The 19,824-nt window shown below is 53.4% G+C and overlaps 1 protein-coding gene across 2 annotated transcripts; it reads left to right on the top strand.

Annotated features, from left to right (window-relative positions):
• Positions 1 to 8,601: 8,601 nt before the first annotated feature.
• Positions 8,602 to 18,032, top strand: FGF8 (fibroblast growth factor 8). 2 transcript variants are annotated; one of them, XM_033066846.1, is made up of 5 exons: positions 8,602 to 8,669; positions 8,753 to 8,789; positions 10,856 to 11,003; positions 15,247 to 15,353; positions 16,259 to 18,032. In XM_033066846.1, the coding sequence occupies exons 1-5, from the start codon at positions 8,638 to 8,640 to the stop codon at positions 16,538 to 16,540; spliced, it is 606 nt and encodes a 201-aa protein (XP_032922737.1). In that variant the 5' UTR covers positions 8,602 to 8,637; the 3' UTR covers positions 16,541 to 18,032. The 2 variants fall into 2 exon arrangements, with proteins under 2 accessions (XP_032922737.1, XP_032922736.1); XM_033066845.1 differs by having other exon boundaries at positions 10,823 to 11,003.
• Positions 18,033 to 19,824: the final 1,792 nt, after the last annotated feature.

The following is a 19,824-nucleotide window of genomic DNA, read 5'->3' as shown; positions in this document are numbered from 1 at the left end:
TAGAGCTGAGCTGCGGGAAGATTGCAACCAAGGGAGGCAGCAGCAGGATCTGGAAAGGCCAGGCTGCCAGTGATTCCCATCCTTTTCCCAACAATATGCATTGCAAAGGGAAATGGTGCTGATGCTCTGTGTGGGAATGTCCTTCTCTGCTGGAAAAGCTGAAGCTGGTATTATCTGCTCTGTGGTGGTGCTCAGACACATGCTAGGTCCTCCCCAGGCTGCGTCAAGTTTGTTGGAAGCTTGATGTGTGGCTGTGGGAGAAGAAGAGGTTCCTCCAGCTCCCATTTCTACTGCAGATGTCTGGATTCACATCCTGGCACAGGAGTTTGCTCATGCCCAGGGCAGTGTCAGGCTGTGATAATGTGGCTGCTTGTGGTGTGGACCCATGTCCCCAGTCCCACAGTGCTGCCCAGAATGCAAGAGGGGGTTGTTTCCACGCAGGTGCTGCTGTGACAGCTGTGGCTTCTTGTTCTGCAGTAAGGGCACAGCTAGAGAAGCACAGGATAATGTTGGAGCATGGGTTGTGTGGGTTTAAATTCACAGACATGTAAAGCAGGTGCTAAAAGTGAATATGTTTGGGCCGTGGCAGAGAGCTCCATGCAAGATAGCCTGGGCTGAGGCTCCCTGCAGCTGTCCCACACCGTCCCCTCCCGAGCCCCCTCACACTGGGGCAGTGTTGGCAGCTTTGTGCTCAGCACCCACAGCCCAGATACCCAGAGGTCGCAGGTGTCCTGCCCTCCGACCCCTCCGAGGTGCAAATCTAATCGCTCTGGTCTGGGCTGTCCCTGACACTGGCAGAGCTGTCACTACTGGCCACACGTCCCTACCAGGCTGGTGGCATCCAGGGGAGCAGGGCTGCATGGAGCATATGGGCTGTGTCCCAAGGGGATTTAGGATCTCTCAGTTATTCTCTCAGGGACAATGGCAGAGCCCTAGGCTGGATGGGCAGGATTTATCTTCTGTGGTATCCTTGCTGGTGATTTCTCTGCATAGGGCCTGTGGACACCTCACACTGCTCCAACCTCCAGTCCCTGCTCCCCTGACAGATTCTTAGGCAGGCAAAGACCCCCAGGCTGCAGTGTATGAGGTTTTTGGGGCTTAATAGGAAGGATTGTTGCTGATGGGCAGAGTAGAGGAAGAGGAGACCAGAAAGGACAGGGACCTTGTCTGTGGCAGGTCTGTCCTGCTAGACCTCCTAATGCTCAGCTCACAGGGGAAGGTAGCATTGTCTAGCAGTGGGGCTTGGCCATAGGGAGGTAGGATTTTGGCTCCTGAGGAAAAAAGTGTCAGTAGAATGTTTGGAGAGCTCTCAAACTCCATCTGAACTCCCTGGGCATTTGCATCTGCGCCTAGGCTGACTCCCTGCAGCCCTGACCCATCCTTGCACATGCTGGAGTCTGCACCATGATGGCAGCTTGGGTTGTGCATGCCATGGCCACATTCCAGTGTGACATGAAGTCGCCTACTACAGCTGGTACTGGGGAGAAACCAGTTACAGGCTGTCTCCAGGCTCTGACTCTCTCGTTTTGCCTGTGACCATATGTTCCCCACCTTCCCACAACACAGAGGTCTGCAGGGCAGCACAGAGACACCAGGCATGGCCAGGGTGTGGAAGCTGGCAAGGGCATGGTTCCTGTGCCAATCCCCATCCCAGCATGGGATGGGGGCTGTAGGGTTGACAGAACATGAAGGGCTGGGCTTGGATAAGGACTAGCAGGAGGTTTAGGGCAGGTCTGTGGCATGGTGGCTCACAGAAAGGTAGAGGGCTGCAGACAAGCCTGGACAGCAGCCAGTATCATGTGTCCCCACCTCTACACTCCTTTGGGGTCCACTCCCACTGGCCCCACTGTCTCTCCCCATAGCCCCAGCTCTCACAGGGCCATGTGGGGTGCCTCGGGGCCTGGCTCCTTGGGGCCAGGGTCAGGATGAGCTGTGGCTCTGCTGGGCTGGGATGTCAAAGGGGCCATAACCCTGGTGTTTTGCAAACTCCTGGGGTCAGCAGTTCAGCTGCCACTGACACAGAGGCCCAGAGATACACACGGGCATTTTGGGTGGATGCTGTAAGCAAACAAACGAAGGTAGAGTTACAGTGACGTACAGCCCCCCCGGCCATGCTGTTGGTTTTAGGCTTAACCCCAGCACAGGCTGGGCACAAAAGTCCTCTTCCTAAGAGGACCCAAACCAAGCCAAATTGCCTGATGGAGCTGGCTGAGAACTGCGGCAAGAAAGGAACAGTATTTTGCATCTGTCTCAGCTACTTGTGATCCTGAAGGAGCCACAGACCCCATCCCACAGACAGGACAGTGACACCTGGCATTGAGTGATGGCTCCTGCCTTCCTGGGTGGCCAGTGGAGCCCCTGCCTACCCAGCCTGACTTTGACCCCCCCCTTTCCCAGCCCTCCCTGATGATGTGTGGCTGGAGACCCCAGCTTGGGTTGTGATACTGGGGAAGTTGTGCCAGCCAGGAATATCTTGGGACCAGGTTCTGGAGGTGCTGTTTGGTCTGTGCAAGCAGGTCAGGAATGGAGTGGAGCTGCCCAAGTGCCATGAGCACACACATCCTCATCCACATATCTGTGGGTGTCACCCCTTCCCTGTACACGTGTCATGGCCGTTCCTGGTCGGACTGCTTGTTTGCTGACCCCTGTTCTATGCAGAGCAGAATTGCACAAAAATACTCAGCCTTGGGTTTAAATCATGCAGTGTTGGAGATGTCACCTTCTCTTTGAGCTGATCCCATGTGAACTGCCCTCACTGGACCCCTCTGTTCTTTGTTTTTGGTTTGCCTAGCTCAAGGACTCTGTGTGGACCCCTTCCTGAGCTGGGTAGCTGCAGAGCTGTCCCAACTCTCTCTCCTTGCAGATGGATGGGGCCTGAGCATGTCTCCCCTTCACAAGGGCTGTTGGCCTTGCTCAGCTCTGCCAGATCATTACCCATTGCCTGGCTCCACCCATGTGCTGCGTGGGGATGCCAGAGATGAGAATAGCACTGGCCTCAACAGTGCAGGGAATGCTTAACACCATTGGAAAATCCATGTGTGCATCCATGGACTGTCCTGGATGATAGGATGATCCCATGCTCTGCCTGGGAGCCAGGAGTGAAGCTACCACATGCTGAGCCACCCAGGCTGCCCCTGCTATGCTGGCAGCCCTGCTGTTGTGAGTGGTGAGCTCTCCTCCACATTGCCCAGCCTGGATGGAAGGCAGTGACCAGCTTTGTCTTCTCTGATCTGCAGGAGCATCCCTGCCTGGGGGCCAGCATGTGGCCACTGGAGGATGGTGAAGCCAATATTGATACCTGCAATTCCAGGAGCACAGACTGAAATGATGGAAGCACAAGTTGTATTTCTAGAAAGCTACTGGACAGGAGGGACAGGAGATGGTGAAGGGCAGAGGAGTCAGCCTGATGCTCTAAAATGAAGCTGTTAGAGCAGGCTGCTGAAGAGTGACCAGAGAGGGCCACATCATCCATTTTGGCCCTGCACAGGGGTGGGCACAGCTCCAGGGGCTGTGACCAGAACACCGGGGCAGTCTCCTGGCCTGGTGTTCCCACCACCCACAAAACATGCCTCAGTCTTGCTGCTAGTAATTGAATAGAGAGAAGAATTAATTGTGAGTGGGCTGTGTCTCCCCTCCCTGCTCCTCGTTTGCCCTGGGGCTGCCTTGGTGCTGTGGGTAGTGAAGACAAGGTCATTCCCATGTAACACATCCCAATGGGGTTTCACCAAGTTCCTTCCCTTTGGGGGGTGGGGGCAGGTTAATGGTGAGCAGTGGGATTGCCCCAGGCTGCTCCGTGCTGCTCAGCCATGGAGGAGCTGCTGTTGCCACTGAAACGCCCCATTAAAGCCACAGTGAAGGATCAGCAGGCAGGGCTGGGGGCACTGGGCTGTGGGCCTGGGAAGGGTGAGGGTGGGGTGGGTTAGTATCCCTCTGGCTTTGCTGGGAAGTCTCCATGTCTTTATTTTGAGGTGGAAAAAGTTGGTTTATGGCCAAGCATCCTCCAGGAATGGCTGTAAAACATTACAGGATTCTGGGTATTGTCATTTTGACTCTTCTTCATATGGTGTTGGAGCAGAGAGAGATGCTCAGGTATTGGGCAGCGTTTCAGTGTCCTCACCTTGTGTGCCCCAGCTTTTGGCTAACTCTCAACCTTGCTGCCTACACAGTCTGTGCCCTTTCACAGTCCCCAGGCAGCTGCTCTGCAGCCTGTCTGAGCCCTCTGCACCTGCAGACAGGAGCTCTCCTCGCCCTCTGGCCGGCTCAGTGTTGCTGTGTGCTGCTGCAGGTACTGCTCTCCTCCATCAGTCGGGATTAGCGCTGTGGTCCTGTCTATGTCCCTGCCTGGCAGGAGCAGGGAGCTGTGCCTGTTGGCCTCTCTGTGAGTGACAGCAACGCCCTGGCTGCTTCTCCACCTGAAACTATCCACTGGTCATTCCCACTGAAAGACTCCTGTGGATGTTTTGCTGGCTTCCCCTCACTCCAAATTCTCCTGGACTCCTCTTATGATATGAACCCCCAGTTTGCTAGGAGCCCTGGTCTCCGTTCAGCCCATTTTGGACTGCTTGCCCCTAAAGCTGGGGTTGGTGTTGCTCTCCTTGTCTCTGCCTTTCTGAAATAAGGGATGCTAGTGGAGAGCTTTCAGGCTGATGCTCCTTGCTGGCTTTGATCTCTTGTGGGGAGCAGGAGCTGACATCACTGTTGTCACCCTGTGCAAGGAAAGGAGTGGGTGTGGACCATTTCTGACATGAACTGGGCTAGATAGGGATGATAAAGAAGCAGGTAGGAAGCTGGAGGTGGAACCTCCAGGAGGTGGTCCTGCAGATTTGCTACAGGAGATCCTAGGAGAGAGAAGGGATGGTGCTGGGGTGGCCCTGGGTTGTGGGGTGCTTTGCTGAGCATCACAGGGGCAATGGAAAGAGCTTTCTTCAGTACTGCTGCATTCTCTCCAGTCTCTGCTGTACAGTGGCACAGACCCCTCCCAGAGTCACAGTCCCTCACCTGCTGCCCCTTCCATCTCAAATCCTCTCCTGATCTTCCTGTCTTATCTCAGTCTAGGCTGCTCCAGGAGCTCCCTCCACACTTCCCAGCTGCCAAGAGGCTCTGTGTGGGGTAAAGGAGATGGGCAAAGTCTGAGAACAAGCCTGGACCCCAGCCAGGCTGGCACAGATGCCTCCATGTGCTGGTTCTCTCCTGGTTCATGCTCCTTGGTTTTGTAGCCCTGTGGCTGCACCTTGGTACCCTCAGCTTTGTGGGAAAGGGGATGGGAGGGCTTCAGCTCACATCTCTGCTGCTAATGCTTCACCTGCAGCATTTAACATCCCTGATGAACATAAAACACGTGAGCTCTTCTCTGAAGGAAACCACCTCTGTACCTGAGCAGTCTAAACATGGTCCCAGCTCTGCAGACCAGGGCAATGGAGCAATGGGGCAGCAGGACAAGATCTGATGGCACCATGCTGGTAAGTCTCTTCCAGGGATCACAGCCCAATGGCTGCTTGGAGCACTTAGGGCACAGCAAGGCCCCAAGTCTTTCTGCCACAAGGGATTTTCTTCCACCATCTCCATAGCAGTTTGGCCTGAGGCCCAGCTGGTCTCAGGAGCGCAGGGCTGGAGTTTCTCTTCTCCCCAGGAGAGCCAGACAAGTCATTCATCCTCAGTGCCTGGGGATGGAGGGGACCCTCACCCTGTGGACCAGGGGCTTATCTCAGATGGCCTGTGAAGGAGCTGACAGGCAGGCAGATTTCCCTGCCTGGCACGGGAGAGAGCCTATCCAAAAAAGTTTATTACTTGAAAACAAAAGGGGGTGGAGAGTGTCACTCTTGATGCAAACACAAGTGGGCTGGGAAGCACCAAGGGAAGAAGGCAAATGCCTCTGTGCAGGCACTCATCTTCCCTGTGAGGAGCAGGTTGTGGCTGTGATCCAAGGCAGCAGCAGAGGCAGGGTGAGCCGAGCAGCTGTGATGCTGCTGTCACCAACCTGCTCATTTTTTTTCCATTCCCAAAGATGGGGAAGGATGGGGGCTGTGGAGGGTTTGGCTGTAGGTCTGAGGACGGCTGACAGGAGCATCGTCTGTCATCCACTGTCAGGAAAAGTGTGGCCACCCCTGGGTGATCCCACACTGGCTTGATTTTACAGCCATGACTGGCACTTGAGCCTGTTTGCTGAGGGCAGGGGGCACACGGGACTGTCAGCTTGCAGCTGCCTCTGACCCCTTACGGGACACCATAAATCTCCCAATTTAAGGCAGTCTGGGCTGTTCTGGAAATGGTGCTATTGAGTAGACTGTGGTGTGCATGCTAATATGTGCCTCCCTGATCCTGTGCCCACAGGGGATAAAGTGAAGGTGGCCACTCATGAAGGAGAGCAGCGTCTGGGAAATGGACTAAATTCCTTGAATTTTTTTATATATAAAAAAAGTAAGGATTGTCTGAATTTAGAGCATCAGGAGTGTCTATTGTTTCCCATTCTGGTTTTGCCTGGTTTTCCTTAGGCAGTGCAGAGAGGGGAATAGGAGGAACCACCTCACCTGCGCTGTGGTGCGTTAGCTGATCGCACAGCCCAACCTGGAGGGTTTTTCTCCTGACCATGTGCTGTACTGATGAGCTGTGTGTGTAAATGTGTCGTGCCCTTGGAAACCAGCTCCTGCTTCTGCCAAGCACCTTCAGTGCCTGTCTTGCCTGGTCCTGTTGTTCTCCCAAATGCTTTCAGTTAAACGCAAGCTTGGCCCAAGATTTCTTCCTATACATAGGAAACCCCCTCAGAAACATCTTTTTGCACCTAGAAAAAGGGAAGGAAAATTAACAGGGAGTTGAATTTTGGGGTAATTTTAGTCAGCACAAGGCAGGTGCTCATCCTGTGCTGTACTGAGTTTGTTAATACTGATGCAAGGACTGTTTTCTCCTTGGGCCCTGGGGGGTCAGCCCAGTGATGGGGCAGTGCCCAGGCTCCCCTGCCTGCCTGCAGCATCCCTCAGCAGTGAGGATGCTGAGTAAGATCCAGTGAGAACCTTGGGAGATCCATCCCCAGAAGCGACAGTAGGCAGAATTTTGGGGTCAAACATTGGTGGGGAGAGGTGTTGGTGCACTTGTGTCTAGGGCTGTTGGATGCCTGAGCAAGGGGGAATGTGCACAAGCTGGGCATCAGTGTGCATGTGAGAGAGAGAACTGTCCTGTGGCTGCAGCTGGCGTGACTGTGTGTGAGGCAGAGGGTTGTATTTTGTGGGTAGGGGTAAGCAAAGCAAATAACTGAGGAACTAAGTGAGTAACTGTGCTGGAGGGTGCAGAGCATGTGAGAGGTGCAAGTGAGAAGAAGGGGACCTCATGGGAAAGGTTGCACACATGTGCCAGCTGTGTGTGTGAAAGGGACTGTGTGCAGACTGTGTGTGAGGGTTGCTTGCATGCATGTGCGTGTGCAGGAGGGCTGCACAGGCGTGTGCGGGGCTCTGTGTGTATGTGTGTGTGTGCGGCGGGGCAGCCACCGAGCTGTCACTCAGGGGCGGCTGACAGGAGCTGCCTCTCCAGCGGCGGCAGATAGCGCTGATTGCTGATTCGAGGAAGCAAAATAGCAATTGTAATTATGGGCTCTGATAAGATAAAGGAGGGCGCGGGGAGCGCGGGGACCGGCAGCGGGGCACGGCTGGCAAATTAGCAGCTGTCACTCAGCGCCGAGCAGGCGGCGCCGGCCCCGGCCCCGGCCAGGTACCGGCCCCGGGGGCCGCCCGCCGCAGCCCCGCCGCAGCCCCCGCCCCGGTGCGCAACAGGTGGCGGGGCCGGGAGGGCCGGGGCTCGCCGGAACAATGCAGCCCTCGGCGGCCCTGCCCGGGCTGCGGGGCTGAGCCCCGTCCCGCCGCCGCCGCCCGGCCCCATGGCCCCGCAGCGCCGGCCCTGAGGGCGCCCGTCCGCTCCGCAAGGTAAGCGCCCGGCGGGGATGCTCCGAGGAAAGCGGGGATGTCCCGCTCCCCACCCCGGTTTGCGGAATTTGCCCAGCCTCACTCCTTCTCGAAACTCCGGCCCCCTCCATCCCCCTCCTCCGGTAATCCTTTTAATGTCTGGCACGTCCCGGGAGGGCTCGCCCGCCCGCTCCCAATCCACAACGCGCCCGCGGAGCGGCGAACCCCCAGCGGGGGGAACCGCGTCCCCGACCCACCCTCCGAGCCCTTAAACCCCGTTTTACGGATGGGGAAACTGAGGCACGGGGTAGGGAGGGAGTCCCGCCGGCGACTGACCGTGGAGCCCGGCCCTTAGCGGCAGCCCCGAGCCCTGGCCACACCTGGCCCGCCGCTCGCTCCGTTTCGGCAGGTACCGCCGGGGCCGGGAGGGGAGCGGGGTCCGGCCGGGCTTCGCCCGCGGCTGCTGCCGCTCCCGGCCGCGCCCGCCCCCGCCGTCGGGGCTGCGGGTCGGCTTCGCCTCCCAAGGCGGCAGCGGGGCCGCGGAGCGGGGCGGGGGGCTCCCCGCGGCAGGGGCCGCCGGGCGGGCGGTGGGGCCGCCGGGCCTTTCCCCTCTGTAGCCGCTTGTGCCCTCCTTTCTTTGGGGCGAGGACGTGCCGGCAGGGCGAGAGGAACCGAGGAGCTGAGACAGCGCCGCGCCCCCCGGGCGCTCCCCGCTGCCGCCGGGCCCCGGCCCCGCATCGGCGCCGCGATGGACCCCTGCTCTTCGCTCTTCAGCTACGTGTGAGTACCGGCAGCCGCAGCCCTCCCGCCCCGCGCCCGCAGCCCCCCGGCTCACACCTCTCTCCCGCTTTTCCCCCTCCCAGGTTAATGCACTTGTTCGTCCTCTGCCTGCAAGCCCAGGTAAGTGCCCGCTGGGCTGCCCGGCTTTGTTCGCCCCGCGGGGATGGGGGGTGCCCCGCCGCCGCCGAGCGGCTCGGCAGGGAGGGACACGGAGAAGAGGAGCAGTTTAAAACCCAGGAGATAAAAGTTGCCTGGTTGTAAAAAGCCAAGGGGGACCCCACCGTCCCCGGCACGCAAAATAACGAACGGGGAACACCGGCTGGAGGCAGGGAGTACCGGGATTTCAAGGAAATACGCAGGGTTATCTTAAAGTAGATTTAATTCCCGTCTCCCCGATCTCTGATTACACTGTGGATACCCCCATCCCTCTGCTCCGTTTTTTTCCCCCCTCCTATATTGTTCCAAAAAGTAAAGCAGAATTAAAAGAAAAAAATAAACCCTGCAAAAGCCTTAGTGAAAGGTGCAGGTTTTGATTCAGCTTAGAGGTGTCAGACTTTAGCATCGCTGGTTTGTATCGGCAGAGACAGAAGTGACATGAATAGATTAAACATCCCGGGCAGAGCTTGTGCGACACCCGCATACCAGCAGGCACTCGTCGCTCGGAGCCGTGCGCCTCCAAACCGGGGTGAAGCCCCCCTTCCCCCTGAGATTACAGGTGCAGAAGCTTTGTTTAAAATGCCCTCTAAGCTACTTTTAAAAATTATTGTTATTTTCCTGGAATCTTGGGGGGTAAAAAAATGGAGTTTCCAGCTGAAAAGTGAAGGGAATGGAGCACTGGGATTGTGCAGTTGTATAAAAACATAGCTGTAATATTTTGGAGTATGAGATGGAGACCAAATAGCAGCATGGCTAATGACCTCTCCTCCACATGGTACCCTCATCAGAGCTGGGGAGAGAATCCTGCTGCATTATCCAAAACCCGTCTATAGGAAACACACATGCACAGGCAGAGGGAGAGAGATGACATTGTCAAAGGGAGATATCTCTATAAAGCTGGCTTTGGGAGAGCAGTGGCTTTTGCTTTTATTGTGGTTTTCTGTTGTTGTTTAAGACAGGAGGAAATCTTCCCATTTGACGTGGGGGTGGTGGGGGGTAGCCCCAGCCTTCTGATGTTGAAAGGAGCGATCTCCTAACATTTGCTCAGAATACATCTTTATAAATGTCAGGGAGCAGCGAAACTTTCCAGACTTAAAAGAGGGATTTGAGACGAGGGGGGAAAAAGACTTCTGTGCCAGCTCACAAGCTGGGGCTGAGGGGGGAGCAGGTTTGGCCGCTCATGAAAATCATTTAAAGCCCAGGAGCAGCAGTGTCAGGTCTGGAGAGAACGGGCTTAGCTGTGGCTCTGGGACTAAAGGGCTTGGTGTGATGGGGCTGGGAATGACCCTGTGCTGGCACCAAGCAGCTGAACTGGCGATGAGGGCTGTGTTTGCAGGGGTAGCATGTTGGTATCCTTGGGGGATTATACCACTAAATGCCCTGGGGTATGGTTTTCTTGTAATTTTTATGTGTCATAATTCTACCCTCTCTGTGACTGTGTATTTGAAAAGCTTAATAAGTGGGGTACTTGGGAGCAAATAAAGAGCCTGAGACCCAGAGGACAGGCAGCTGTTGAAACTGTTGGGATGGGTGCCCAGGGCAGCTGGAGCAGTAGTATGCTCCTGCAGAGGTGAGAGAGGTGTGGGATGAAAGCATCAGCCCCTTGAGAGGGCAACAGAGTGCCATCCTGCGCATCCCACCTAGATCCCCTCCAGCTCCCAGCCCTGATGCCCATCTCAAGGTACCCCAGTCCCAGTCAGGACCCACTGAGTCCTAGAGGGGCCTCTGGGCCCTGTTCTACTCTGAGCTACCTGCACCTCTGCTTAGGGCATGTCTGGAGAGGGCACAGCTCTATGTAGGACTCCGGTCACTGTGTCCCTGAGCTTAATGCTCCTTCTCCTGGAGAGACTTTGATGGCACAGGAGGCACCGCCGCGGTCCTGGCTCTTGGCCTTCCGTAAAGCCCAGCTGGAGGCTGGCGATCTCGGCTCAGCCCATTTGCCCCGCTGAGGAGTAGAGATTATAATGGTGTGTTGTATATTTTTTAATTTCCTAAAGGTAACTGTTCAGTCCCCACCTAATTTTACACAGCATGTGAGGGAGCAGAGCCTGGTGACAGATCAGCTCAGCCGGCGGCTTGTCCGTACCTACCAGCTGTACAGCCGGACCAGCGGGAAACATGTGCAGATCTTGGACAACAAGAAAATCAATGCGATGGCAGAGGATGGGGATGTGCACGGTAAGGACACACGATGTGGGCAGGCGAGGGGGGAGCTGGGGAGGTGTTCACAGCCCAGCGTGGCGATTGATGATTTCCGTCCTGTTTGTTAGCCAGAAATCGTTAAAATCGTTCGGCTTGTGGGGGCTTGTAAAAGGAGAACATAGGGGTCGGTAATCAGCAGCTGTGTGATTCAAGGTGAGGGCAGGTTCCCTGTGCCAAAGGAGGGGACCACTTCTTGAAGGATAGACTCTGCTTCTTTCCTTTTAATTCTTGGTTTGCACCTGACTCAGAGGGCTTGGGGCTGCAGCATCCCAAGCATCATCAGATTTTGTCCTGGCTCTTTGTAGGGATGGGAATCCCCGAGACTTCCTTTTGAAACTGAAATGGAAAGTAAATTTGAAAAAGAAGAGGCAGGGAGGAGAAAGGGGGAATGACTGCATTGGAAGCCTTCCCTGAACTAGCACTGTCTAAAGTGGCATTTTCCTGTCCCATCCCTTCCTTCTCCAAACAAATCCAGAGCAGAGGGTCAGTGAGGCAGTCAGCCGCAGGCAAAGATGCTGCGGCATCTCCAGAGACAAAGCAGGGACTCTGCAAGCGTGAGAGCAGGAGCTGTGCCACGGCCCCTCTGCATTGCCCTGGCACCCCCTCCCCAAAACCTCCACCCTCTCTGGGGCAAGGGGACCAGTCCCTCTGCTGGGGTCTCTTGAAGCCCCAGTACTGACATACTGGGATGGTCAAATGTGGCAAAGGGGTCAGTGGGGCCAGGGAGCCCCGGCACCACTTCTGGAGGCCTGATCCTGCACCTAGGGCAGGGAAGGTGCTCCTGTGTGCTGTACATAGCTATCACAACTCTTTTTCTTTGGTATTAGCTGCAATTTCCCTTTCTTCCTTGGGTACATTAGTAGAAACAATTTTTTTCTTTACCTTTCTGACTTTTGGAGGCTTTTTTTCCCATTTTTCTTTGGCTGAAAATTTAATGCTGGACATTATCAGTACAAGCCTAGTGTAGGTTCCATGTGATGTTCCATACATCCAGAATTAATCTTGCAAATGAATTATTCCCATCCTGGAGCAGCTCTAGCTTGAAAGGGCAGTAGCTAATTTCCGAAGCAAAAAAAAGAAAATCCCATCTTGTTTTAGACCTCTAACGCCTGGATTTTAAAAAACAGTTAGTGCATATTTAAATAACAACCAGGTTTAAATACAGCCAGAAGGACGGACTGGTGGTGGCTTGAAAAACTCTATTAAAATGTAATAAAAAAAGGTTAAGCATTTGAAGAGCTAAGGAAGAAAATGAAGACTGATCTAAACCAGAAAGAGAACAAGCAGTTTTTCAGATGTAAAGTTTTAAAAGAGTTGCAAGTCTGTAAATGTTAAAATAGAGGTTCAGGATTGTTCTGTATGAATCTCTAGGGAGGCCCCCATGTCTGGAAGAACTATTAAAACGCTTCTTACTTTCACCTTTTTTAACATTTCCTGAATACTTTCTCCTCTTCGCAGTCCAGTTGGGGGATCAAGTGTGTCTCGCTGCATTTTTTCAGCATTTACGTAGCCACTTTCCCTTCAAAGTTTGAGCATGAAACATAATTTTACTGGGATAAATCTGTCACTTAAATGAAAGAATAGAGTTGAAAACGTTAAGCCTCCCCCCCTCCCCAAAAGAGGGAAGAGGAAAAAAAGGACTCCCCCAAACATTATTTAGAAATCCATTTTTGCAGCAAAGATCCCCCTCCCCAAGCCCTTCCTTCTGCTCTATTTTTTTTTTTAGTCTCATTTTTGGGGGTGGGTGTGTAAAAGGGGTTGATTTATTCTTGCAGATGACCCCTTTCCCCACGCTGACATTTTTACAGCCGACTTAACATCGAGTCCAGCGTTTTCAGTTATTTGTCTTAATTGTCAATATTTGATTGACTTTTTTTAATTCTAAGGGAAGGCGGGCGGCCGGTGCAGCCCAGCTTGTCCCTCCCAGGCTGTGTCTGCCACCAAGAAAACCACTGCCAGCTGCAGCTTGGACTCCACCCCGTGAGTGGTTGGAGACACCAGCACAGCTCTCTGCCCATTTGCTGGTTTTTGTCTGTGCCCAGGGTTTTCTGTTGGTTGGAGCTGGAGTTTGCAGGGTTCACGAGTTGCCTGCAAGGGTCTAGGGGTGTGAGTCTCTGGGGCCAGGTTGTCTTCATCCTCTGTGGATAAGGGGGCCAGAGTGACACATGGGCTGGGCTCGTGCAGGGCAGCAAACCTGTCTGGTGGCTGTAAATCACAGCTGCCCTTTGGGGAAAAAAAAAAAAAAAAAAAGGAGAAAAGTCCAAAGGAGAAGCAATATGCATCTTTAAAGCAGGGTTTTGTGCTTGCTGGGGCCAAGGCCTCCCCACTCCCTCCCTCTTTCCCTCGTCATCCCTCCCTCCCTCTCAGCTCTTTCTATCTCTCAGAGAAAAATCAATTCTCCTCAAACCTTTTACTGCCTCCAAGATCAATTCCACCCCTTTCCCCAATATAGATAAATAGGGGGTCACTGTCTCAATGCTTTGTTTGCAGAGTGCCATCGCTCCTGTGGGTGGTTTTGGGGATGCTAGGTGCTTGTCAGGCTCTGGGCATTGATCAACACAGCCTGGAGTTTGCTCTTCCCAAATTTCTTGTCTCTGAGTACAACCTGTGCCTGCCTAGGAGTAGGGGGATATGAGTGCTTGGTAAACCGGGGGAAAAGAGATGCTGCAGGGTGATAATGATGGGAGAGGGTGCAGGGAGGGAGTACCTGCATTCACATCAAGCTTGGCCTGCCTAACAGCACCAAATCAGTTGGCCCCAGCAAATTTGGGGATGACCTTTCCTTTGGTCAACTCAGCGGCTGCTAGCACTGCCTGCTTGCTGTCCCCACCCTCGGTGCCATTGACCTCAGCAGCACCCATCACAAGAGGGATGCAGGGTCGAGGCGCTGCAGAGACAGAAAGGCCGTTTGCCCCTAGCCAGGAGTGTGGTTTAGGCTTACTTTAACTTGTGTGTGCACCTACAGCCTCCTTCTGCCATTCAAAGCATCCTCCTGCAGAGCCTCCCACTCCAGAGCCAGATCACTGCCCTCACTTGGGGCTCACTGGAGGCTGAGCATCCTGGGCTAGAGATGTGCAAGCTGTGGTAAATCGCAGTCCTGAGAAACTGAGCAACCCTTGTGCAGGGATAATATAAATATAATAAGGATAAAATAGGATAAATAAGGCATCAATGGACTTAAACCCGTAATAAGAGTGTAGGCTTGGAACCTTTGTGGCCTGTCCTCTAATTGCCTTGTTGGATAGCACTTATTGTACTGTGGGCTGATGCTGGACAAGAGGTGATGGGACAGTCACAGCTGGCTTTTCAGCATCGTGGGGAATTCTTGGTGCTTGGCAGAGCACAGATCTTTAGAGGTGCAAACAGGTAGGCACTATCCCCACTGGGGCTTGCTCTGGGGACAGCAGCTGCAGGACCGGGAAGAAGGATGTCCTGTCCCCATCCTCCCCCTTCCCTGGGGATGCATGGGCTTTGGGGCTTGGGTTCCCAGGGTGAAGGCAGGGAGGGAAGGTGACAGGTCTATTTATAGGCGGCCCATCGACCCAGTGATTTGCATAGCTCCTTCGGAAGTCGATCGATGCCTCCATTAAAAAACTGAGACCAAATCAATACGCCCTCTCGACTTGTGCAAAGGTGAAAGGCATTAAAAGGGTGGCTGTACCCTTCACGCCTCCCCTGCCAGCTGCAAAGTCACTGCTCCTCCTGCAGCCCTGGCCTGGCAGAGGGACACGGAGCAGTGTCCCCTGGGCTGGGGACAGCTGGCAGCACGCTGTGCATGTCCAGAAAGTGCCTGTCTGGTGCTGGCCCACAGGTGCACCCAGACTTGCCTCAGTTTGCAGGGTGGCTGCCTTGTTCTCTGCCAACCAGTGTGTGCCCTGCTCACTGCCCTGCCTTCGTCTGGGACACCTCTGTGGCACCTGAACCACTGAGCCCTGTGGAGCTGGGTAAAACAGAGCTATTCCCCATCCAGTGCAGCTTAAGGTGGCAAAGGGACATGTCCGAGGTCATGCAGGGACAATGGGGCAAGTTAAAGGTGGGGGACAGGCTGTATCTTAACCTCGCGTGCTGATTTTAGGGCTCTCTCTGGTTCATTTGCCAGAGATCATGTGGCTGCAGTGCCCGGCATCAGGGTGCATTGCTGGGCTCCCCGTACCTGTGCCAGCCCTATCCCACCCCCTCTCTGACCTCCCTCCTTCTCTCCCCCTGCTGCTCTCCCCAGCCAAGCTCATCGTGGAGACAGACACCTTTGGGAGCCGCGTGCGCATCAAGGGGGCAGCCACAGGTTTCTACATCTGCATGAACAAGAAGGGGAAGCTGATTGGCAAGGTAGGGTGCAAGGGTACGGGCAAGGCAGGGAACTGCCGGGGACACGGGAGTGGGGACTGCCAGGAGAAGAGCTCTCCTTTTGGGGGCAGGGGGACAAGCCGTGCTGCAGCCTGAGGGGGAGCAAGAGAGGTGGGCGGGTGCCGTGTGGGGCACATTCCTTCTATCTCTCCGAACAAATAGGCGGATTGCTGGTCTATTCTCCACGATTACATGGTACAAGTGCCAGGAATGTTAAGATGCTCCATGGGGCCGGCCCCAAGGACAGACCCCACCACCCGCTGGTTTGTCATGCAGCTTATGTGCCTTGATGCCCCTTCCCGTGGCGGAGGGGCTGGACATGCAAAATCCCTCCAGAACAGTGATTATCTGGGGTTTTCCATGGCCTCTGCTTCCTGGGGGCTTCCCGATGTGTGTCCCTCTCTAGTCCTGCTACTGCCTATAATGGGGGAGCTCCCCCCACCACCTGCATCTGTGGGCTCTGTCACCACTGACCTCGTGTTGCTTCTCCTACCAGTAAATGCTCCTTGATGCCCCTCCTATATTAAAGACCCCAGTGGGACAGGATGGGTGGGTGAATTGGGATGGAGAGTTTGCTTAAGGTTACATCCAGGCACAGATGGAGGCACAAGTTCCCTTATGGATGTGGTGGGAGTTAAGGCTGGGACCAGCTGCACTGGTACATAAGCAGCAATGAGCAGTGTTTGTGTCACAATGCCTGCTCCCTGTGGCTTGTTAAGGAAAAGCACATTTTGGGCAATTCTGACTTGTGGGAGAAGCGAGCCTTTGGTTGCCCAAAAAGCTCTGCAGCCCTGCTACCACAGCAGCCAGACCAGTGTGGAGCCGTGCAAAGCAGCCCTCTGAGCAAGTGCCTGTTGCTTAAATCTGTGCTCCTGTCCCCTTCTCAGAGCAATGGCAAAGGCAAGGACTGCGTGTTCACGGAGATCGTGCTGGAGAACAACTACACGGCGCTGCAGAACGCCAAGTACGAGGGCTGGTACATGGCCTTCACCCGCAAGGGCCGCCCGCGCAAGGGCTCCAAGACCCGGCAGCACCAGCGCGAGGTGCATTTCATGAAGAGGCTTCCCAAGGGCCACCAGACCACCGAGCCCCACAGACGCTTTGAGTTCCTCAACTACCCCTTCAACAGGAGGAGTAAAAGGACTAGAAACTCCAGAGCGGGCCCTTGATATGCCTGCCCCTGCCCCCTCTGCCTGCATCTCTCCTGGAGGATGCTCCTCTGAGCTTCGTGGACTATATGTAGAGACTTTCCCATATGGGCATTAAACAAAAAAAGAAAAAAAAAAGAAAAAAAAAGGGAGGGGGGAGGATAAAAAAAACCTTACCTACTCTAGTTGTTGGTACTTTGGGGGGGGATGTTTGGTTTTTACAAAAAAACAAAAAAAAAAAAGAGGAAAAAAATGAGAGAGGCTCTATTTTTGTACTCCAGCTTTAAAAGTAATGAAACATTCAAAGACTGGTGAAGGGAGAAGAGCCCTTCACTTAGAAATGTTCTAGTCTGTTTGGGGTTGCGCTTTATTTTGTAATTTTTTTTTTGTAGCTCTAGGGGGAAAAGAGTTAAAAAAATCATGTTTAAAACAAACAAGCAAAATCTGGAAGCAATGTGCTACTTAAATGAACTGAACTAATGCTATGCTTGCTGGAGAAGATGGAGAGGCTGGAAAATAGCTAAGAGGAGGGGATTTATTTTGGAGGTGGTTGGAGGCCTCCTAGGTGGTTTTGGCAGCCTGGGTGATGTGGGGACACTGCCAATGCGGGCTGACTGTGACGCCTGGGGTGAGGACCACTGGATGCTTTCTTTCCTCGGATGTGCTACTTCTTTGGCTGAGCAAGGGGTTGCTGGAAGTCGCATCCTTCTGAGAATGCTGCTGGCTTCACAACTCTCAACTTACTTTTTTTCTCAGGAGGGGACAGGGGTGATGGATTCCCCAGAGAAAGTCCTGAACTGACTTGGTACCTCTTAGCCATGGGAGCATCTTTGGCATTTGGTTTGTTTTAAAGTACTAAGGTACAGCTGCTGTGGAGTGGGCTGATAACCGGAATTATTTTTTTCCCCATGTGGAAAATGTGAACTTCTCACCAAAAACTGGTATTTTTTTTCCTGTCTATATTTTTTTTATGAGATGCAAATTTTCATCCATAAAATTAAACAAAGTTTACAAATTATTGTGGAGCCATTTCAGGCTGTTTTGTTGTGATATTCAGTATCTTGTCATAATAGTTGGTGCTTCCAACAGTCTCTTCTAGGTTTCTTCTTTGATGAGAAACACTGCTGCCCTTGCTCCCCTAGGAAAGGAAAGGGTTACTTTCAAAATTTGTGTTGACAGAAGCCAAATTTTATATTTAGAAGAGAAAAAAACAACAAAGGAAACATTAAATCTCTTGAGTGAACATCCTCAGCCAGCCCTGCTCTGCACATGCTGCCCTGGGACTGTGACTCTCTCCAAAGGGTTAAACCAATTATTCTTCATGGGGAGGGCAAACAAAGACACTGGATAGGAGCCAGAACCAGGGTGACTTTTCATCCAATCTTTTTTTGATTGTTTGAGGTTTTTCCTGTTTCCTTGAGGATTTTCGTTTTGTTTCGGTTGTGTACAAATTGAATATGAAATGATTGAAATATTTATTTAATATGTGCATTAAAAGTTTGTATTAGTCTAACTGAGCCTGATGCTTTCCAGGGATGGATTGGGGCTGGACAGACATATTGGAGAGGGATGAGAGGAAGGCAGTGAGGTGCAGGGTGGGGCTGAGGCTGCTGGTTGGTACAATTTCCTTCCCAAGGGAACAGCTGTGGAAAGTGGGAGACTGCCTCAATATTTTGGACCCAGATGAGTTTTGTAGAAATCATGGTTTTCCTTGCAGCAAATTCCAGGTTTACTGTGCAGATGCCACCTTCTTGGTATGTGAGAGCAAGGCCCACTGGAGGTTGAACGGGGACATAGTGCAATGGAGCTTTGACCACTGCTTTCAAGGATGGGATGAAACTTTCTGAGACAAAGCTGCTATTTGCTCCTCCCTTACCCAGAAGAGCTTGGGGGCTGTGAAAAATGGGTTATTGTATTCCCTCCTTCAGAGAATAGTCAACCCTGCTGCAGTGCTGGGTCTTGCTTACAGGAGCTGATCGGGGATTCAGATATGGAGTGGTTCTAAGGTATGGAAGCATGCAAGAATAAAACTGTGAAACATCTTAAACTGCCTAAGTGTAGCAGCCCTGCAAGGCGAGTCTCACCATCGCTGGTGCCAGCTCTGGATTTGTTGCTGTGCTCATGGAGTGCCTGCAACATCACCTACTGCTCCTTCTGAGGCTTATCTGTGGGTGCAAGGCTGAGCCTTCCCCTGGCTGACACAGCAGCCTGGGCCGAGCTGGCAGTATTCCTCAGTAATTTCAAGGAGAGAAAAGAAGGGGCTGAGCACTTGGCCATGCTCTGCACCTGAGCATCACTGCTGCATCAGGGTGATCAGAGATGTTGCTTGAGTCACAGGACAGCAAGGATGGCTTTTGTCTGACTGTTCCAGGAGAGACCCAAGGGCTGCAGAAGGCTGAGGATGATAGCTGGGGCTAGACTTTGTTGTGGTTTACAGACAGGAATTAAAAGTGAATTGCTCCTGGCCTTTCCCCAGGCAGAGATGGTGTTTGATAGTCCTTAATGGTTGCTTTTCTTCCTTTAATTTGTCTAACTGCTTTTCCTAATGGCTTTGTGAACGTGAGTGAATTGGTGCCAGGTGCCTGCTCCAGGTAGCAGAAGCACAGGACTGGCTCCCGTCTTGTTACAAATGCCCCAGCTTTGGTAGGGAAGGGCACAGTGTGGGTGCTCAGGCTCCAGTAAGGCTGTTCCCCCATCCCTGCCATCCCGAGATGCAGCCAAGAGCTGGAGCAGTGAGCAGCCAGTACCCTGGGGTTTGAGGTGGATATGGACACTCCTGTGTCCCCGCACAGCTCTGTACCTCACTACCCCCAAATTCTGCTGCTCTCTGCTCTGCCACAGTGAAAGGCATCCCGGCCTGGCCTCTGGGAAGGGATCCCCAGCTCACTTGGTCCATGGTTAGTCAGCCACTTTTCACTAAAGGGTTTCTGAGTACCCATGGAGCACTATATCTTGAGAGTTCGTTTATTGTTTGAATTTGTCTAACTTCAGCTCCTAGCCAACAAAGGTTGTTTCACCATTCCTCGGGAGATTAAAGAGCCCCAACTCTAGTAAGTTAATGAGTAGGTGAATTAATTAATGGTTCCTCGTATCCTGTCTCTGCACTGATACCACCTAGTCCTTGGTAAGTCTGGAGGAGCTCATGTTCCCCCTGGGCCCTGCAGGGTGCTGTGCACATGGTCCCCAGTGCTGGTGGCTACCATCAGCCATGCAGGGAGGTGGGGACAGTCCCTATGATACCTGCAGCTCCTCCACAGTTACAGGAACCCTGGCTGCTGTTTGAGTCCATGGGGTCGATCATCAAC

Source organism: Catharus ustulatus, chromosome 8 (assembly GCF_009819885.2).
Source record: "Catharus ustulatus isolate bCatUst1 chromosome 8, bCatUst1.pri.v2, whole genome shotgun sequence".
NCBI lineage: Eukaryota > Metazoa > Chordata > Aves > Passeriformes > Turdidae > Catharus > Catharus ustulatus.
The sequence above is the reverse complement of the archived record's forward strand: the minus strand, read 5'-3'. Positions and strand labels throughout refer to the sequence as shown.

Coding starts and splice junctions, on each gene's coding strand:
- FGF8 (XM_033066845.1), top strand. CDS start 8,638: ATGGACCCCTGCTCTTCGCTCTTCAGCTACGT. Junction 8,670..8,752: donor TCTTCGCTCTTCAGCTACGT/GTGAGTACCGGC, acceptor TCCCCCTCCCAG/GTTAATGCACTTGTTCGTCC. Junction 8,790..10,822: donor TCCTCTGCCTGCAAGCCCAG/GTAAGTGCCCGC, acceptor AATTTCCTAAAG/GTAACTGTTCAGTCCCCACC.